At 37.9% G+C, this 17,369-nt stretch overlaps 1 protein-coding gene across 1 annotated transcript in view; it reads right to left on the bottom strand.

The window, feature by feature from the left end:
- HSD17B4 (hydroxysteroid 17-beta dehydrogenase 4) overlaps window positions 1-17,369 on the bottom strand; it is a 68,012-nt gene that overhangs the window by 28,179 nt on the left and 22,464 nt on the right. Inside the window, exons 12-17 of the mRNA XM_055698561.1 lie at window positions 13,969-14,075; window positions 13,335-13,568; window positions 12,859-12,910; window positions 11,494-11,565; window positions 9,890-9,993; window positions 6,033-6,098 (exon numbers count right to left, since the gene is read on the bottom strand). Of these exons, the coding sequence (XP_055554536.1) occupies window positions 6,033-6,098; window positions 9,890-9,993; window positions 11,494-11,565; window positions 12,859-12,910; window positions 13,335-13,568; window positions 13,969-14,075 (635 nt within the window). The remainder of the gene's footprint in view (window positions 1-6,032; window positions 6,099-9,889; window positions 9,994-11,493; window positions 11,566-12,858; window positions 12,911-13,334; window positions 13,569-13,968; window positions 14,076-17,369) is intronic.

Here is a 17,369-nt window from a genome sequence, read left to right on the forward strand (position 1 = left end):
CAACTATGTCATAGCTTTCCTGCTGCAGAATGGCTTCCAGTGCCTCCTGTTTGCTGCCCATGTTGGATGCATTGGTGTAGATGCATGTCAGTTGATCCTGCCACCTTTTTGCAGGGAGAAGCCTTAATTCCTGTGTGACCATTCTCAGGTGTTTCTATGGTTTCTAACATATCAACTACCATTGCAGCTTTGCTAACTGCATGGATTTCCATCCCCTACCTCCAGTGAGATGGCAGACTGCAAGACCTCACTAGCACAACATCCCACAAACATTGGTATGCTGCCCCCCGGCTCATCTCTAGTAAGCCTGGTTTTATTCCTTTCCTCCTTCAAATCTAGTTCAAAGCTCTTTCAATGAGCCCTGCTAACTTTTGTGCAAAGACCCTTTTTCCCCTCGAGACAGGTATATCCTGTCTGTCGCCAGCGGGCCTGGTGTTGTATAAACTGACCCATGATCAAAAAACCCAAAATTCTGCCCGTGACACCAGGCTCAGAGACACATATTGATGTGCTGGCTCTTCCTGTTTCTTCCCTCATCATTCCCTAAGTTCTCTGAAAACACATACAAATATTTATGTACACTTGAAAACACAAATTAAATCTGTGTAGAGTAAAAGGTGTCTTTCCACAGGTAAGTATCCACATCCCAATTACACAGAAGCTTGTAAGGGTCTTATCACTCTTATCTTCAAAGTAAAGCATTGACTCATAGTACTGAACCTGTTGACAACTGGCAGAAAATATTTTACAGTAAGTTGTTTAAAAATTCATTAGGGTGTTAAATCTTTCTCACGCACCTCTTTCCTTCCAAGATGACTTTAATAAGTTTTTATTGCAAAGTCCAGTCTTTTACAACAAACTAGATTTGTGCGTAACTGTCTTCACAACTGTTTCCAGCTACATGAAGAACTGCAGATTTAGCTCAACTCGACACGGTGAAAGACTAAACTCAGGTAGCTAGAGGACAGCAAGTATGAGCAAAAGGACTGCATAACTGAGAATGCCACAGTGTCCTTCCCTTACTGAGTCAGTCTCAGTCACATGATGCTAATGACACTACTTGAAACATGGCACCAATTATGTTCTTCTTTTTCAGGGAAAATGGAAAAGAAACTGTATTTTAAAAATAAAATAAAGCAACACCACTAAAAAGCAGTAATTTCCTCACAACGCACTGGGTAATGATTGATCTAGATATACCTGGCACAGAGAAGGGTTTACATAGCTTGCATATTTTAAATCCTATCAGATTAGTCTAGATATGAATTTACTAAATCTCTCTAAAAATCTCTGAATGAGTAAAGAATCATTATATTCCCTAAACTGGCTTGTTGTTTTTTTTTTTCCTTGCCACTGCATCACATTCACGCACACACACACAAAAAAAACCCACCATCAGATGCTATATGTCACTCCTTTAAATACTCTCTATACAATTAAAATGGCTCAAACATTTATAAACATCCTTACTTTACAGACGGGAAACCATATGACAGCAGGAAAGGTCATAACTGTCAGTAGCACAAACCAATTCTGGCTCTCCAATTTAACATCTGAAGGCCTAATTCTTCAAAGCATCACATTTTTGAAGTACATTGTACAAGTTCAAAAGCGAGCTTCTATGAATTTCAATTTCAGCCAGTGATGCTTGGACACCCTCCTCCTAGTCTGACTCCTAAATTTCATCTTCCAAATTCCATCATCTCATCATCTCCTATCAGACACTTATTAAGGAGCACCCATATCTGAGTGCTTTGGGATAGCTCAGTAACAGCTGCCCACAGACCATAAGAATTTTATGGACAAAGCAAAGAAAATCCTGTGTTGAAGAACTGCAGCTCCAACCAGTCACCAACCATGAGATCATTTTCCTTTCATTACTCCTCTGAACACAACTTCCTGCGACAAGTAACACAGGAAAACTGACTTCCTATGCTATCTCAGCTCAGGCCTAGAGCTCGCTCTGCCTGTGTAAGCAGTTCTTGAAGGTGAAGGACCAAACACACCATTTTTGCCCGCATGACTGAAAACTGCATCATAAAGTACTGCATACAAAGGGGATACTAGAAACAAAGGAAGCTTTATTTGGTATTTTTATCTTTTTAGAGACTGCAACATTTAAAACATGATTGTAGTTTTCCAAATGAAAGCAACTTAAAAATGACAGGATATCAAGAAGCTGTTCCCCCAGCAGACTAGTAGTCTCAGTTTCATCAGCTCTGACAAGGATCTTAAAAATTCTTGAAAGCAAAGACAGTTTTCCTGACCCTGAAAACCACAAGGCAGTGCTTGAGATACCAAAGTTACATGGAAAAGTACCTCTGACAGAACTTCATATGTGATAGCTCACATGACATTGAGACTTGAAGAGGGCACAGCTGCATTTACACAGCAGGTCCCAAAAACATGGTAGCCTTGAGACATCGTGTTTTTAAGAAAATATCTAAACGGTCTTTTCTACCTCTTTGTCACATCTATTTCTATCAACGTAAGTAACAAATACACAGAGTCAGAACTTAAAGTATAAGAATGCTTTAGTGAAATATATGATACTGTTGCAAGCCAGGATAATTTTTCAACTGGCAAGCATTTCTTAAAATTATTAGACATTTTACTGAAATGAGCTGACATTAACAACAACTTCAAAGTCCTACAAACTCTGCATATTACAGCTTTAGTTTTTCCATGTAGACAACCAGGACAGGTAGCTTTCAGAATCAAGCAGGAGGAAACACATGAAAACTGAAATGACTTCTTGAAAAATTCCAGTTTATGGGCTACTGTTACACTGTTCAACAACATTGTGTATTCTGAATATTAATTCTCATATTTGAAGATAGAGAACAATTTATTACTTGGGAGGCAATCTGCACAATATCTGAACGCTGTGAGTTTTTCCACGAGAAAAAAAATACATAGAAAGTACTCAACAAACTCAAGACTCCGTATTTGCTTCCTTCCTCAAAAGTGACTTGAGTCACTCAGACATCACCAACTTTTAACAGCCACTGCAGCTTATTTTGTGTGCCATCAGAAAATTAATTCCCAAGAAATCAACACATTTGGGAAGGAAGTGAAAAGAAAACTCTGCAGAGACACAGGTCATTCACTGCCTGTGACTGTTCATTGCATTAGGAACCATTCTCCAAAATCTGTTTGATTAATTTAAGGCCCTGGTTCAAAAACCAGCAGGACAAGAGTAGCTTATAGATACTAAAGCTCTGTAACTACATTAAACATTCCCTACAAGACTGAAATCGAATGATTAATTTCTTGCTAAACAGCTAATAGTCAAACACCCTCCAGACTCCTCAGTTTTCTGTCAAAAAGTCTGTTTTATTCAAGAGATTTATAGCAGTGTATCTAGTAAAGCATAGCTCAGATTAGAGAGAGAACAAGCTAGAAAAATACGACAGCACATGCACATCTCTGCAGGGCAAGATGGAAAAATGTCACCTAGTTCTTTGCAGAAAAATTCCTGAACACAGAGAAGAAATGTTTCATGTCCTTCTTGAACAGGATATAAATTTAAAGCCTTTTAGAAGGTCAGATACTTCTAAATTTTTCTTAACCACTTTCCATCTTTAAGCAGCTTTCACCATCATGCTGCAACTCATACATAAGCACTGGCTGGTGTTTAAAGAACTTCTCAGAAATGGGTACAGATCTGAAAGGGCTAAACATTTATTATACTACCTGCTAGTAGTCTTTGATACCACTGACCGAAAGGACTAGTTTGTTCTGCCAATGGTCACTGGCATAACACAATCATTTTTCAAGGAACTGTAGGTGTCTGTACCCTCCATTCTGCTGAACGCATGGTAAAGGGCAAAAATGGTTCTTAGCTCTCTGTTCCCATTATCCTCTTCACTAAGCAGTACTTCCTCCTGTCTGAACACATGTAAAAAACATTCTTCCTCTCAGAAAAAAAAACAGTGTAGCTGAGTTAGACCTGAATATAACTTTTAAGACAACCACAATCATTGACTTCCGTGAAAGACAGAAGTCATCACAGTAAACATTTTTAAAATGTGCATGATGGTCTAATTATCTGCAAGCTTAATACGTGATCATGCTATGAAAGCTAAAGGCAGAAAAAATATTAATTATGAAGTGCAGTTTAGCCATGTAATTGTGGTAATACAGAAACCAAATGTTGAATGTCACAACTATCACTGGAAATTAATACAGTCAGGTTAACTCAAATGTCATCTGCAAACTGACTCAGTCTGTCTCGTACTCTATAATAATTCAATAGCTGAATGGCAACAGTCATTTCTGCCAACACCTTTTTCATTTAAACACTAAAAAAAACCCCATATTCAGAAACTTCAATGCAACTTGTGTGCCATCTTCCATTTTCAACAGGATTTCAGGCAGTTATGTGTCATTCCACAGACACATAAATGTAAAATCTTGGTAACATTTCCCCAAGCTGTCTTTCCCATGAAAGTCTGCATTCTTGCCCATAACGTTCCCAAGTTCTACACATTCCCGTTCTTGTACACAGGCATCATCACTTAAGCACAGATGCTACTGAATAATTTGGCAGATAAAACTTGCAGTTCTCAATGTCCACTGGCTGTGGGTCCTGCAAGATCTAATTGGAAGGGAATTCTCTTTATATATCTACCTGTCAAAACGGATCTTAAAATAAGACAAGCGTGGTGGCTATTCTGTGCCACTTCCTTTATTTCCTAAAATCAGTTTTGCAGTAGCAAAGTTTCCCAACTTCTGTGTTACAGGGTCACTACCATCTTTTATCTCAAGAACTTAGCATTTTATGCACAATAACAAGTCCAGGTGTAAGAGTTTAAGGCTCAGAAAGTAAGATTACTATATGAACAAGGGGATCATAAATGTCATCTGAAAATACATGGACCTGGAATCAATTCTGATACAATCATTCAGAGGAGAATCTCAGCTAGGGTTCTAACATTCAAGTATGGGGTCATTAGGGTTGCTTTATCTTATCTAATACAGTGCCAGCTGCTAGACAGCACCTTCCACTACATTTAACCACCTCCCAGAAACAACTCTCTCACTGTTCCCTGCTCCTTGCTCACCTTGTGAACTTTTGATGAAGCCTATTTTAAAGAATTAGACATCTGTACCTCCTAGACCAATGCTGTGAATTTTAGGATGCAGCAAGTACATCAGCGCTAGGAACAGAAATGCTTGGTCTAAGCTCTCTTTCCTGGTTTAAGTGGGTAGGGCTAACTTGGACTTCAAGCACATGAATCAGCTGGGTAAGACCTTTAGTTACTTTGTATATAATCAGAGGCTAAGCAGACATTACAGTTACCACAATTCAGCTGACGCTCAACATTTTAATTGCATTTCCAAAAGCTATAGGCTCCTGCCATGACTAAGCTGCTTTTCAGAATATGACTCAGTCTAGTAGCTCCAGACTTTCCTGTCTTACTTGTCTGACACCTGCATATGTTTACCTTCAGGCAAGGTTATATTTATTTACTCAGGTTTTTACCTATGGAAAGTAGATCCCTGTGAACCAGCGGGACTGTGGACAGATGGAAACATAGCTAGACAGTCAGAATTTCAGGTTCCCCTGACTACTACTACTACAGAAATTTAACTTTTTCAAAACTGTGAACTTTAAGCACTTTTTTTTGTCACGAAGTGTTTGCTTGTACCATTTGTCGTAAATTTCAGATTTCGGACATCTTTTTTTTTTTTTTTTAACTACAACAGAATACAAATGTTCATCATTCAATGTAGAATTCTGTAATGAATTATTATAACATTGCATCAGCGTTACGGAAAGAATTCTTTAGATAGCACATTGAACACACTGTCATAATTTAACCTAGCACAAATTTTAGCTTCATGTTTATACATAGATTTATACAGGCACACACATATATACATATACACACAATATATATTTATATGGTATATATTATACATAAATACCTGAGGTATACTGGAAAATTTGAACTATCAGTGAACATCATGTAAGACTCCTTTCTCCAAAGTAAACATTTCCACACGTAAAGCACACAAAATTTTACCTGATCAGCAGTTGTGACATCAGAAATTACGGCATCAGGGGGTCTCTTCGGTGGATTCACTGTTACCTAAAGCATAAGCAGTAGCATTAATATTTCACTGCAAAAATCTTGTATCCACACCCATTCCAGAATATGTAAATTAAGTATAAAATGAAACAGCACTTACAAAGCTTTTAAGGTTCCTCTTATCCTTCCTACATTTACAGCCAAATAGAAAAAGACACCTAGGCCACAAAAAGTTTCTTAGCAAGGTTACCTTTAAAAGGTCACAATCCTGAGACAGCAGACCTGGCTAACCAGTAACATGTTCACCTGTACAGTTGATCTGTTTGATTTCATTTCTTCCAAACTATCCAAAAAAGTTCAAGCAAGAATTATTCACTCAGAAAAAACAGCTGTCTCATACAACATTAGTGTTTTGGAACACGGAAACAGAAACAAAGCTTTTAAAACAAAATTTAGAAAGCACAGTGGAGTACAAAATTATTTACTACCTCACTCATGGACTACATCAACTTCCAGCTCTTTTTCAGTTTGCACTGGTTTGTTTGTGGGTTTTTTTCAATCACATGCTGCACAATTTTGTAAAAAAAGCTGTTCCTTGAGCAATCTACAGGTTCATTGTGCAGTTTTGAAGATACAAACTTTATCAACAGACTGACAGAGAACATCCTAGATCATGATAAACACAAAGAACACCACAACCAATTCAAAGCTATTGAAGTAGCTGAAATCTTTTTTCACCCCTTTTCTTCTCGGGTTTTCAAAACAAACAAGAAAAAGCCCAAACAAAGAGAAAATGGCATAAGTTCTATAAGGAAAGGAAGTAACTTGACTCTTACCTGTAGTAATTCTTAGTTTATGTAAGCTCTTTACCAAATAAAAGGGAAATCAAAAGAAACTGAGTGCTTTGTAGTTTCACATCTAATAACAAGAAAGGCTTTTCCCTGTGTATTAACAGCAGACTAAAGCCACCTCGTCAGTGGAAGACTTGATAACATCACTGTTGCTTCTGTCACTTTACAGACCCACAAGGGACCCACACATTAATCCGTTTGATAACAAGGATGCCACATAACATCTTCAAAACAAGAACGACTTGCCAATCTGGTTCCAGTTGGTTTAAAGAAAGTCAACCCAACCTACTAAGCCATTAAGACATTAAAACTAGCTGACATATGACATATAACTAGGGAAACCCCTCTACCAGTAGGGCAAGAAAACCCCAACTCAAGGGACAGACAACTTACACAGGGGGTTGCTCATCACAGACCTCAACTTGGAAATTTGTCCTCTTTAGTTTGCAGACACAGTAAATGTGTAAAGTGACAAAAAGACACATACTAAAATATGTCTGATCAGCCTGGAATGGCTTTTTGGCACAGAAGGATATGAAAGTCTTTTTAATTGGAAAGGTCTGCAAAGACAAAGTAGGAAAATTTATTGTTTGAAACTGGCCTCTTGCCTGCAGAGTCGTCTCTTGAATTTGCTATCACTGTGATGCCTTAATTACACTAAATTTGGGGGTCTTCCATCTCAGGAAGAACTGCTGCCTGAAACAGTTATTCTTCATATTTCAAAACGTAAAAACATTTATATAGCATTCTCATACTTCACTAAATAGAGTGAAGAAATTGCAGTTGCCAGAAATGCAATGTTTAACTACAAATTGTCAAGGCACTACACTGGACTCACTTGTGTCACCACTTCCTTTGAACCACTATTTTTTTTTTAATGCATTATTATAAAATCTGATTACAAAAGAATTAAGTGTTCCATCAAAGACCTTTATACACTGTTTGCAGTAATATTCTGTGAATTTGTTATAGTACACAGAGGCTTTTCCCATTTCTCTGAAGCAGCAGGCATTTCAAGATTTGGTTTGTAAAGTTACATATGGGAGAACTGTTATATAACTGATACAGATCTAATAAAAAAACTTGTAAATTTAGATAAAAAAAATCCCAAAGAACACTACCTACAGCATTACAGATGTGCAAAAAGTAGACGTTTCATTATAAATTTTTAAAAATACTGAGCCTAAAATAGCCTCTATTCAATTGACTGTTTATTACTGTAGTGCCTCAAGCCCCCAGTTCACAGTAACAATATCTGGCCATAGCTGGCGCCACCCTTTATATATAGTATTGAAGGAAACAATACTTTTATATCAGATACCTCAATAGCTACTTCATGGATTTGGACATTCACACATGTGTTCATGTGACATTGCTTGTCATTTGCCAACTCTCTCCCCACAATGCAGGAGTTCCACCCCAATGGAAGTGAGAAACTCTAATGTTACTTCTGTTTTCCTCTTTATCATTTCCAAACCTCTTTCACATGAACACAAACATTCATAAAGAGCTACACCTACAGATCTTTTCTAAAAACTGCAAGTTCAAACATGATACCACACATCTGAGTACTTCTCAGCTTTCTACTAAGCTAGTCTTTTTGCTAAAGCACATCTTGCAATATTAATATATGATCACACCTATTAGCACAAATTTAATGCATGACAACAAGTCACTAAACATGAAGACTCTCTGTATACGTACACACATAACCACCACTAGGTATCAATTTATGTTTAAATATAAAAAGTCCCTCTACCGCCTTAAAACATAAGCCAAGAAAACCTCTGAGGTGGAGCAGCAGAACACACTGTAAAGCTAAACTGACGTCACACGGATCACATATTCCCGATCAGAAATGTAAGCAGAGAGGCAGAAATTGAAATGTGATCATGACAGCAGAGCTGAGGCAGGTTTAAACCAGGTTATGAGCCTAGTTGGCACAAACCAACAGCTCAGCAGTAGGCCCTTAGACAAAAGTATCTAAAATCTCTGCTTGTCACTCTCTTTGCTGCCCATGCTCAAACTAGGCCAGCCAAAAAATCTGCACTTAAAGCTATGTATAAGAGAGGTAAAGCTCACTAAATCTACTTGAGAAAACCAAAACTTCAAATAAAGCCACTTACCTGTTCTTGTTGTGATCTAAAAGATCTCTAAATTTTTTTCAGATCAAAAGTAGATTGAGAAAATACAACCTTTCCCAACCTAACTTTTAACAAGCAATTAGTAACTTTCCTCATCTGTTCATTTATGAAGAGTGTGACTGGGAGTAACTAAGTACGTAAAATCAAAGGACATGAAGTTTCTTTTGTTTGCAAAGCCTACATTTGGGTTTGCTAAAACCAAGAGTCAATAAGACTTGCCAAATTGGACAGTTGAACTGACAGTATATTCCATCTGACCTACAGAAGTAGGATTTTATGAAAATTAGCACAGCCCAAAGTACAACATGTAATAGATTCTACCACTTCTGTGGAATTAATTGGGTCAAATCAGGTCGAGTACAGACTGCTACAGAGTCAACTTCAAAAAACCTTCTTCTAAAAAATCTAATACAAATCCTCTAGAGGAGTGTTCTGTCCATATCATGCATTTTATATGAATATCAATTTTATTTTAACTTCAGACATAGTTTTCTAAGTCCAAGTCCTGAAAATTTAGATTCTAAAAGTTTTCCAGAGAATATCCTATTCTGTTTTCCACTAGGAAATTCTGTATCTGTAATTTCAAATATTTGAAGGTAGGAATATCTCATCAGTTGTATGTTTAGCAATTAACTTTCCTCCCTAACTGTCAAAACAAAACCATTGGTCTGTAAGGCTCTGAACAGTACCTTTCCATTTCAGGCTCTTCAATGAACCAAAGTCTTTAAATTCCATTTGAGTCTGTACTGCCACACAGCTCAAATGCTAGTTTATCCTTCCTAGTTCATATAGCAAGTCTTTTTCTTGCAGTGCAGTCAGTAGTTTTAAGGTTTTCTTTGAATATGTGTGAATATACCTTGGCCTTTTCTGATGTTCGTTTTCCACCAAATCCTCCAGCTCCAACAAAAAACAAAGAGAACTGATTATAACACACTAGGTCCTTTCCACAGTAGGTATTCACTGAAAGACAATAAAAGAGGAAGGTCATACATTGTCTTCAATCCCCTTCTTCATATAGCTAGCATGTGTGGTTACAAGAGAAAAGTCCAGCTGCAAATATGACAAAGCTCATTTTAACAACTGAAAACTACGACAATGGTCACGCTTTCATGTTGCACTGTTGCAAGTCACTTCCTGACTAGTGAAGACTAAAGATCTTTTTCAAATAACATTATCATTAACTTTATCTACATGAAAGCATTAAAATTTAAAAATGAGCTATCAAAATACTGATGACATCCAAGGTGCCAAAAACAGTCAACAACAGAGTGCTGAAATTAGTATTTATTTTGGCATCTCTCACTGTGTTAGCAATTTATTTAAATATGATACAATTGTGCCATAAAATATGATGTTTTAGAAGCTATTAAGAATCCCTAGTGTGCAAAGCACATTACCAACTCACACAAAACATGCCATTAGTAGTTTTTTCATACTAGTACTACTATAAAAAGAGCTTCAGAGCAAGCTTTAGTTTAAGGTCACCTGTTCCTTTTGAAGAAGTTAAAACTTCTTACACTGAACTGAGATTCAGCTTCCTACTTCCAGTTCATGCCTATTCCCCTCCCTTACACTGAAATTTTCAGTATTGTTAATAATATTAATTTCCAGTTCTGGAAGAAATTTAAAAACCACTAAGACTCTGCTCACAAAAAGAAATTCTGTGTCTTGCAGAAACAGACAAGCTTAATGTTAACCCAGTATAGAAGCAAAACACAGCTAGAAGGAACAAAGGGGACAGTAAAGCCCTTTTTACACTTTTATCTGTAAACTGAAGGAATAAAAGGTCAACAGTGTTTAGAGATTCACTACCTATTAACCTATTCCCTCAAACTAATTTCCCAAGGGACCTTGGTATAACCAAACCTGAAGATACCAACATTCTGAAAACAATTCATCAACATCCAGAGACATTCTGATCCTTTAACTTGGATTACAAGAGGAAGGAAATGGGGTTTGGTTTTATTTAGAAAAGAATAATGTAGACATAAAAAAAGAACACAAGACATGCTCTTAAAGATGGCTGGTTTGCAGATGAGTCTACACAACATACACATGACTAACCTTTGGAAACCCACCCCACAAAACATATGCACACACCCCCTTGCTGAAGGCTGCCAGAATCTAAAATGGCTGCCTTCAGATAGGACTAAGTAGTACTATTAAAGAACTTTGTTCCGTTTGCACAGTGCACTATTCCACCTACATAGGGAAAATTCAAACGTTCTCTGCAATCTTTTTCCAATTTCCAATCTTATTTCAGTATGTTAACTGCCCAAGAACAATTACATTATACGTTTACACAGCTATTGCTAACTAGCTCACTTCTCAGCTTTCACTGAGATTTAATAAGCTAGCAGTCTTTACTGGGATAAGGCTAGCAGGTATTGGTATAGCTAGTTAAAAACTGAGCCTGTCAAATTTTACCACATTCCCTCGAAAAATTATAAACCTTCTTACCATCTATAAGCAAGACTGCTCCTGATCCTTTGTCGAGAATATCAGCAACGGTTGAAACTGAAGTTAATTGCCCTGTAAGAAAAGAAGAAACATATACATGTTGTAAGGGTTTGCTTCAGGAACAAAGTCGATACATGACTCTTTATGCTTCCTTACTAACAATAATAATAATGGTAATAATAATCATAGTGGTAGTCACAGTAATCACAATCATCACAATTATAATAAAAGTGTCTGGGAATCTTTGCAAATCTTCGTTTGTAGATGTAAGAATTTTTTTTATTATTTTTTTTTTAAAGTCTTGAGGGTTTATTTAATAGAATCTTGCTCTAGTTTATGCTTTGAACTAAACACAAATTGCATTTCAGACTCAAACACATCACTTAACTTCACAGATAGCTCCAATCCCTTAAGGATTGTCCACAGATTCCAAGGGGGTTGAAACAGTTAGTGTTCTACAGAAGCTCAGCTCAGCTGAGGGCCTGGGCCTGTGGGTTTACTAAGTTTGTCCCTAAAGAGGTTATTGCTCTAGAGAGATATGTAAACATATATGTTTACATAATCAGCCTATGGAATGGAAAAAACTTTATAAAGTCCCGGCAATCCATTATTAATTATCAGACTTCTTTGAAGTTACTACAACTCTCACACATCTCCTTTTTGTTTCAACAAGAAATTAGGCCACTTATTTGTGGCTTGCAAGATTATTTCTTTCCTTCTACCCACTAGAAAAGTTAATTTTTAACAACTACTAATGAAGAAATCCTGACACATGCATGCATATCCTGGATGAGCCTAACAAGCACCTCTCAAGTGCTGTTATCCAGGAAAACACTGAGATGTATGAAAAGAGTTTGCTACTGCCGTAACTAGTATCTTGAGAATTTTGACAGGAAGAAAATTAATTGCTTTTTAACCTCCTCATCAAGATGTCTATTCCTCCTTTACATCCATAATTTAAATCTTATCTATTTACAGGCACACAGATGCAACCAATGTTACAGAATTTTTAGATAAACATCCCAAAAGTTCTACGATACAACTTTACAGAAAGAATTGTAAGTTCTGCTCATTTAGTATCAAATTATTTGAGCAATACACCAGAATGTAGTATATTTGCTCACTATACCAAAGATCAGGCGTGAGTTTACTAACTATACTTTAGAAAAGCAGCATCTGATACCAAGAACAGAGTTTCAAAATTCCTTCAATCATGCAATAGGTTGCCTCTCTTCTCCCCTTCCCCTTGTAAAACGAATATGCAAAAAATCCAGCTGCAAACACAGCTTTCTTAGTTCCGTTTATAATATGGCTACAGGAACTGTTTCATAGTGAAAAGCAAATCAGCAACACTAAAGGACTGACCTGAGGCTGGTAATGGTTTATACAGTTCCAGATATTGCTCACCATGCAGCATCTATGTAAAGAAAGGCAGTGCTGTAACAATCAATATATATTATATTGCTTCCCCCATCACAATTGCAAGGAAATACATAGTTATTTTAGAGTGTTCAGAACAAACAGATTAAAAAAATGCAAGTTTGTTTTGTATTTTCAATTTCATCCCCAGCAGAAAGTATTTTCAAAGAAACTTACAAACTTCTGTGGTTTAATAAAAGCATAGTGAACACAAATTAAAATTAAACAAAAAATTGATCATTCATACCACCTTGGGCTGATACAGGTTATACAAGTGAAGCAAATTAATAATTTCTTGGAATATATACAACACACTGAATCTTCCTTTTCTAAAATAAGTGGAACTTATTAATATCACAAACACACTAAAAAAGTAATCTTATATAAAGCCCAACAACATTTGATACTTGACTCTTCCATACCTTTGCTATATCAATATTTAGTCCTGGAAGAGAAGGAATACCATCAAACATCGAAGTCTGAGCAGGAATTACTCCAAAGCTGGGTAAACAGCAGAACTCTTCATTTCCTTCAAAAAGAAATTTTAGGTGATCTGGATCCTTAGTTGACATTCCCACACCAAGAGCATACAGAATAGGCTCTAAGCGAGTATATTTATACACGTTGGTAGCCAATTCCCGGCCAACAATGCTTGCCTGGAAATTAAAAGTCAGTATAAAATAAACCTTCACAATAGTTAATACTGCATTTGACTTTTTCCTGTAATTCTCATATTAGACAGAATTCCAAGCCAAAACCACACTGACCAACAAGACCCGTTCCCCTGCCCCTCTTCTGAACAATACCCTAACTAAAGACACTTACAAGAACATGCATTCAGCATTATTCAGTCTATTTAGTCTTAAGTTTTCCCATCATCAGTAATAAAAAGTGGAGCCTGGAGATGTTTCTTATTTTTCTTCCTCACTTCACAGTTTAAAACCCACATTTACTCTTGCAGACAGCAAGCCAGAGTAGAAGCTGATCATGCAACACAAATCTCTCTGCTCACGGTTTTCACCTAACTGAGTGCATCTGGTAGACATAGGTACTTGCCGTGTCAATAGATGAAGAGACCACTGATCCAGAGCTTGTTGAATTCATAGAAACATTCCCCTGAGACTCTATGTGACTTAGAGCATCATTCAATACACTTATGGACTCTAGAGAAAGGAATTGAAAAATAATCACTTACAAATAGCCATAAATGAGACGTTCCAGTTAGACACAACAAACATGCCAGCAAATGAGATATAGCCCAGTACTTCTCAACTTAAACACAATAAATATACAATTGCAAATTGAGCACAGCCCTGCATTTTACAGGCATTTACACAATAGTCGATGATAAGTGATCTCTACACCAGTTCCATCTGTTCTGCACCCAGCAGTCAACCATGACACCTATCTAATTCAAGTGCCTGAAACATAACCGGTGCTATATGCCACCATTCAAGCCAAAAGGAGTATGTCAGTAAATACTTTGTTTTATTCCCTGAACCATAGTGTTGAAAGGAGAAGATAATGTGCATTACGTTTCAACTCAGAAGTATACACTGGAAAATTAGTACTGCTTTTCTAATCTTGAAAATTATTTGCAATAAAAGAAACATCTCATCTGGCAGTTACCCTCTTTCCCAAGTCACACAGATAAGCAAATAAATACATCTGAGCTTGAATAATGGCAAGATTACAAGTGAGATGTTGCATGGCTGAGATACAGAACTCAGCTATGGTAAAGGCAGGCCATCAAGAACAGCTTGGTCCTTGAAGCTCAGTGTGGCTAAAATCAATGTTAAACATTGACGTGTTAGAAAGTACCAAACAAAAAGTGGGAGAATCATGCACAGAAAAATAAAAGTGATTAAATTGGAGGAGTGTAAAATCATTATTTAACTACCTTAAACTTGGAGCTGATCCCCTCCACTTCAAAACCCCTACACTTATACTGACTTGCACTGCTGCTCAGACTAACACTGTTGTTGCTCTATTGCACTGCATCCCCCTAAATATCCTGCAAGTTAACCACACACTCTCCTGCAGAGTCTCCATGTCCTGAACTATTTCTTCCTTCCTAGTCTCACTGCCAGAATCTTCATCCCTTTTTGCATTCATGAAAAGAATGAAGGAAAAGAAATAATGAGCTGCTGGGAGAAGTAACAGACTGTCTCCGCCTTTCTCACATGAGCCAAAGACTTTCACATTGCCTCAAGCAAAAATACAGTTTTGACCTCCAAGTAAACTTGAATGTTTCCTCAACTTTTCACATTCATAACCTATTTCCATGCAGGAACACAACTATCATTCTTAATGGTGAAATCCAAAAAAGATTACTAACATGTATCTTACATGCAATGACATCATTAAGACACATTATAATCTGTAATTTAATAATGGTGCAGAATACTACAATCTCCATTTCCAAGTTTTTCTTCCAGAATATATGATATGACTGGCTTCTTAAAGTGGTGAGCTGGCTAGTGTCTGGCTGAACACTAAGGAGATAGCAGAATCACAAAACAGTTCGGGTCAGAAGCAACCTTTGAAAGTCACCTAGTCCAACCCCCCTGCAATAAGCAGGGACATCTTCAACTAGATCAGGTTGCTGAGTCCCATCTAATCTGACCTTGAATGTTTCCAAGAATGGGGTATCTATCACCTCTGGGCAATCTGTTCCAATGTTTCACCACTCTCATCGTAAAAAGATTTCTTCCTTACATCTAGTCAAAATCTACTCTCTTTTAAATTAAAGCCATTACCCTTTGTCCTGTCACAACGTCCTGCTAAAAGGTCTGTCTCCATCTTCCTTAAAAGCTTTAAGTACTGAATGGCTGCAGTAAGGTCCTCTCCCTGGAGCCTTTTCTCCAGGCTGAACAACCCAAACTCTCTCAGTCTTTTGTCACAGGGCAGGTGTTCCAGCCCCCTGATCATTTTCGTGGCCCTCCTCTGGACCTGTTCTAACAGGTCCATGTCTTTTTTGTACTGAGGACCCCAGAGCTGGACACAGTACTCCAGGTGGGGCCTCACCAGAGAGCAGAAGGGCAGAATCACGTTCCTCAAGCTGGGGCCACACTTCTTTTGATGCAGCCCAAGATACAGCTGGGTTTCTGTGCTGCAATCGCACACTGCCAGCTCACGTCCAGCTTCCCACTCACCGCTATCCCTATGTCCTCCTCTGCAGGGCTGCTCTCAATCCCTTCATATCGCAGCCTGCAGTGATACCAGAGGTTGCCCCGACCCAGGTGCAGGACTTTTCACTTAGCCTTGCTCAACCTCATCAAGTTCACATGGGCCCACCACTGAAGTTCTTCCAGGTCTCTCTGGGTGGCATCCTGTCCCTCAGGCATGTCAACTGCACCACTCAGCTCGATGCCCTCTGCAAGCCTGTGAGGGTGCACTTGATTCCACCATCTATGTCACTGATGAAGATATTAAACAATACTGTCTCAATATGGACCCCTGAGGGACACAAATTGTCACTGATCTCCATCCGGACATTGAGCTGTTGACCACTACCATCTGGATGCGACCATCCAACCAATTCCTCATCCACTGAGCAGTCCATCCATCAAATCCACCTCTCTTTCTATCTTGCAGGAACGATGTTGCGGGGGACCACATCCAAAGCCTTACAGAATTCCACAGAGATGACAGCTGTATCTCTTCCCTTGTCCACTTATGTAGTCACTCCATCACAGAGAGCCACTAGTTTCATCAAGAAAGACTTGCCCTCAGTGAAGTCATGCTGGTTGTCTCGAATCAGCTCCCTGTCTGCCACGTGCCTTAGCATAACTTCTAGGAGCTTCTGTTCCACACTCTCCTCAGGTACAGAGGTGAGGCTAACAGGTCAGTAGTTCCCAAGGTCCCCCTTATTACACTTTTTAAAAAGTGAGATGCAATGGTGTTCACCTTTAATGTCACAAGCCTCACCAAAATTATTTTTTTAAACTTTTTTTTAAACTTTGGCTTACTGTTATATTTGTAATCAGAAACAGCACTTGACCAGAATAATTTAATAACACCTTTATTGATTTTCAAAGTGTACGTGTGCAGAGAAAGCTGTCTTTAAGGATAGAATGCTCTTTCAAGGACTCCTGGATTTATTTCTTTATATCTATGACAGACATCAACCACATGAGATATGTCTACACTTCTAGGCCCAAATTTCTTGAGATGTATCAGTAGAAAGTATATGTTATGCTCTGTGTTTCAAGGTGGGTTTCACCCTTTAATATCAAAGCTACTTTTAAAATGCCACCTTTCTGGGGTGCCTGAAAAGCTTAAGCGAGCTATTAGAATATCACCAAATACAGGCAGCAAAGTAGGGTTTTTTTCTTTTTTTTAATAAAGACAGAGGGGAAAATGTTAATCTCTTTTTTTGACCCCAGAATTACTTTTCCAGTTAAGAATCCCAGTGCTGACATAGTTCTTTCACCTTCCCGGGACTGTTAGAGCAG

Source organism: Falco cherrug, chromosome Z (genome assembly GCF_023634085.1).
Source record: "Falco cherrug isolate bFalChe1 chromosome Z, bFalChe1.pri, whole genome shotgun sequence".
NCBI classification, from domain to species: Eukaryota; Metazoa; Chordata; class Aves; order Falconiformes; family Falconidae; genus Falco; species Falco cherrug.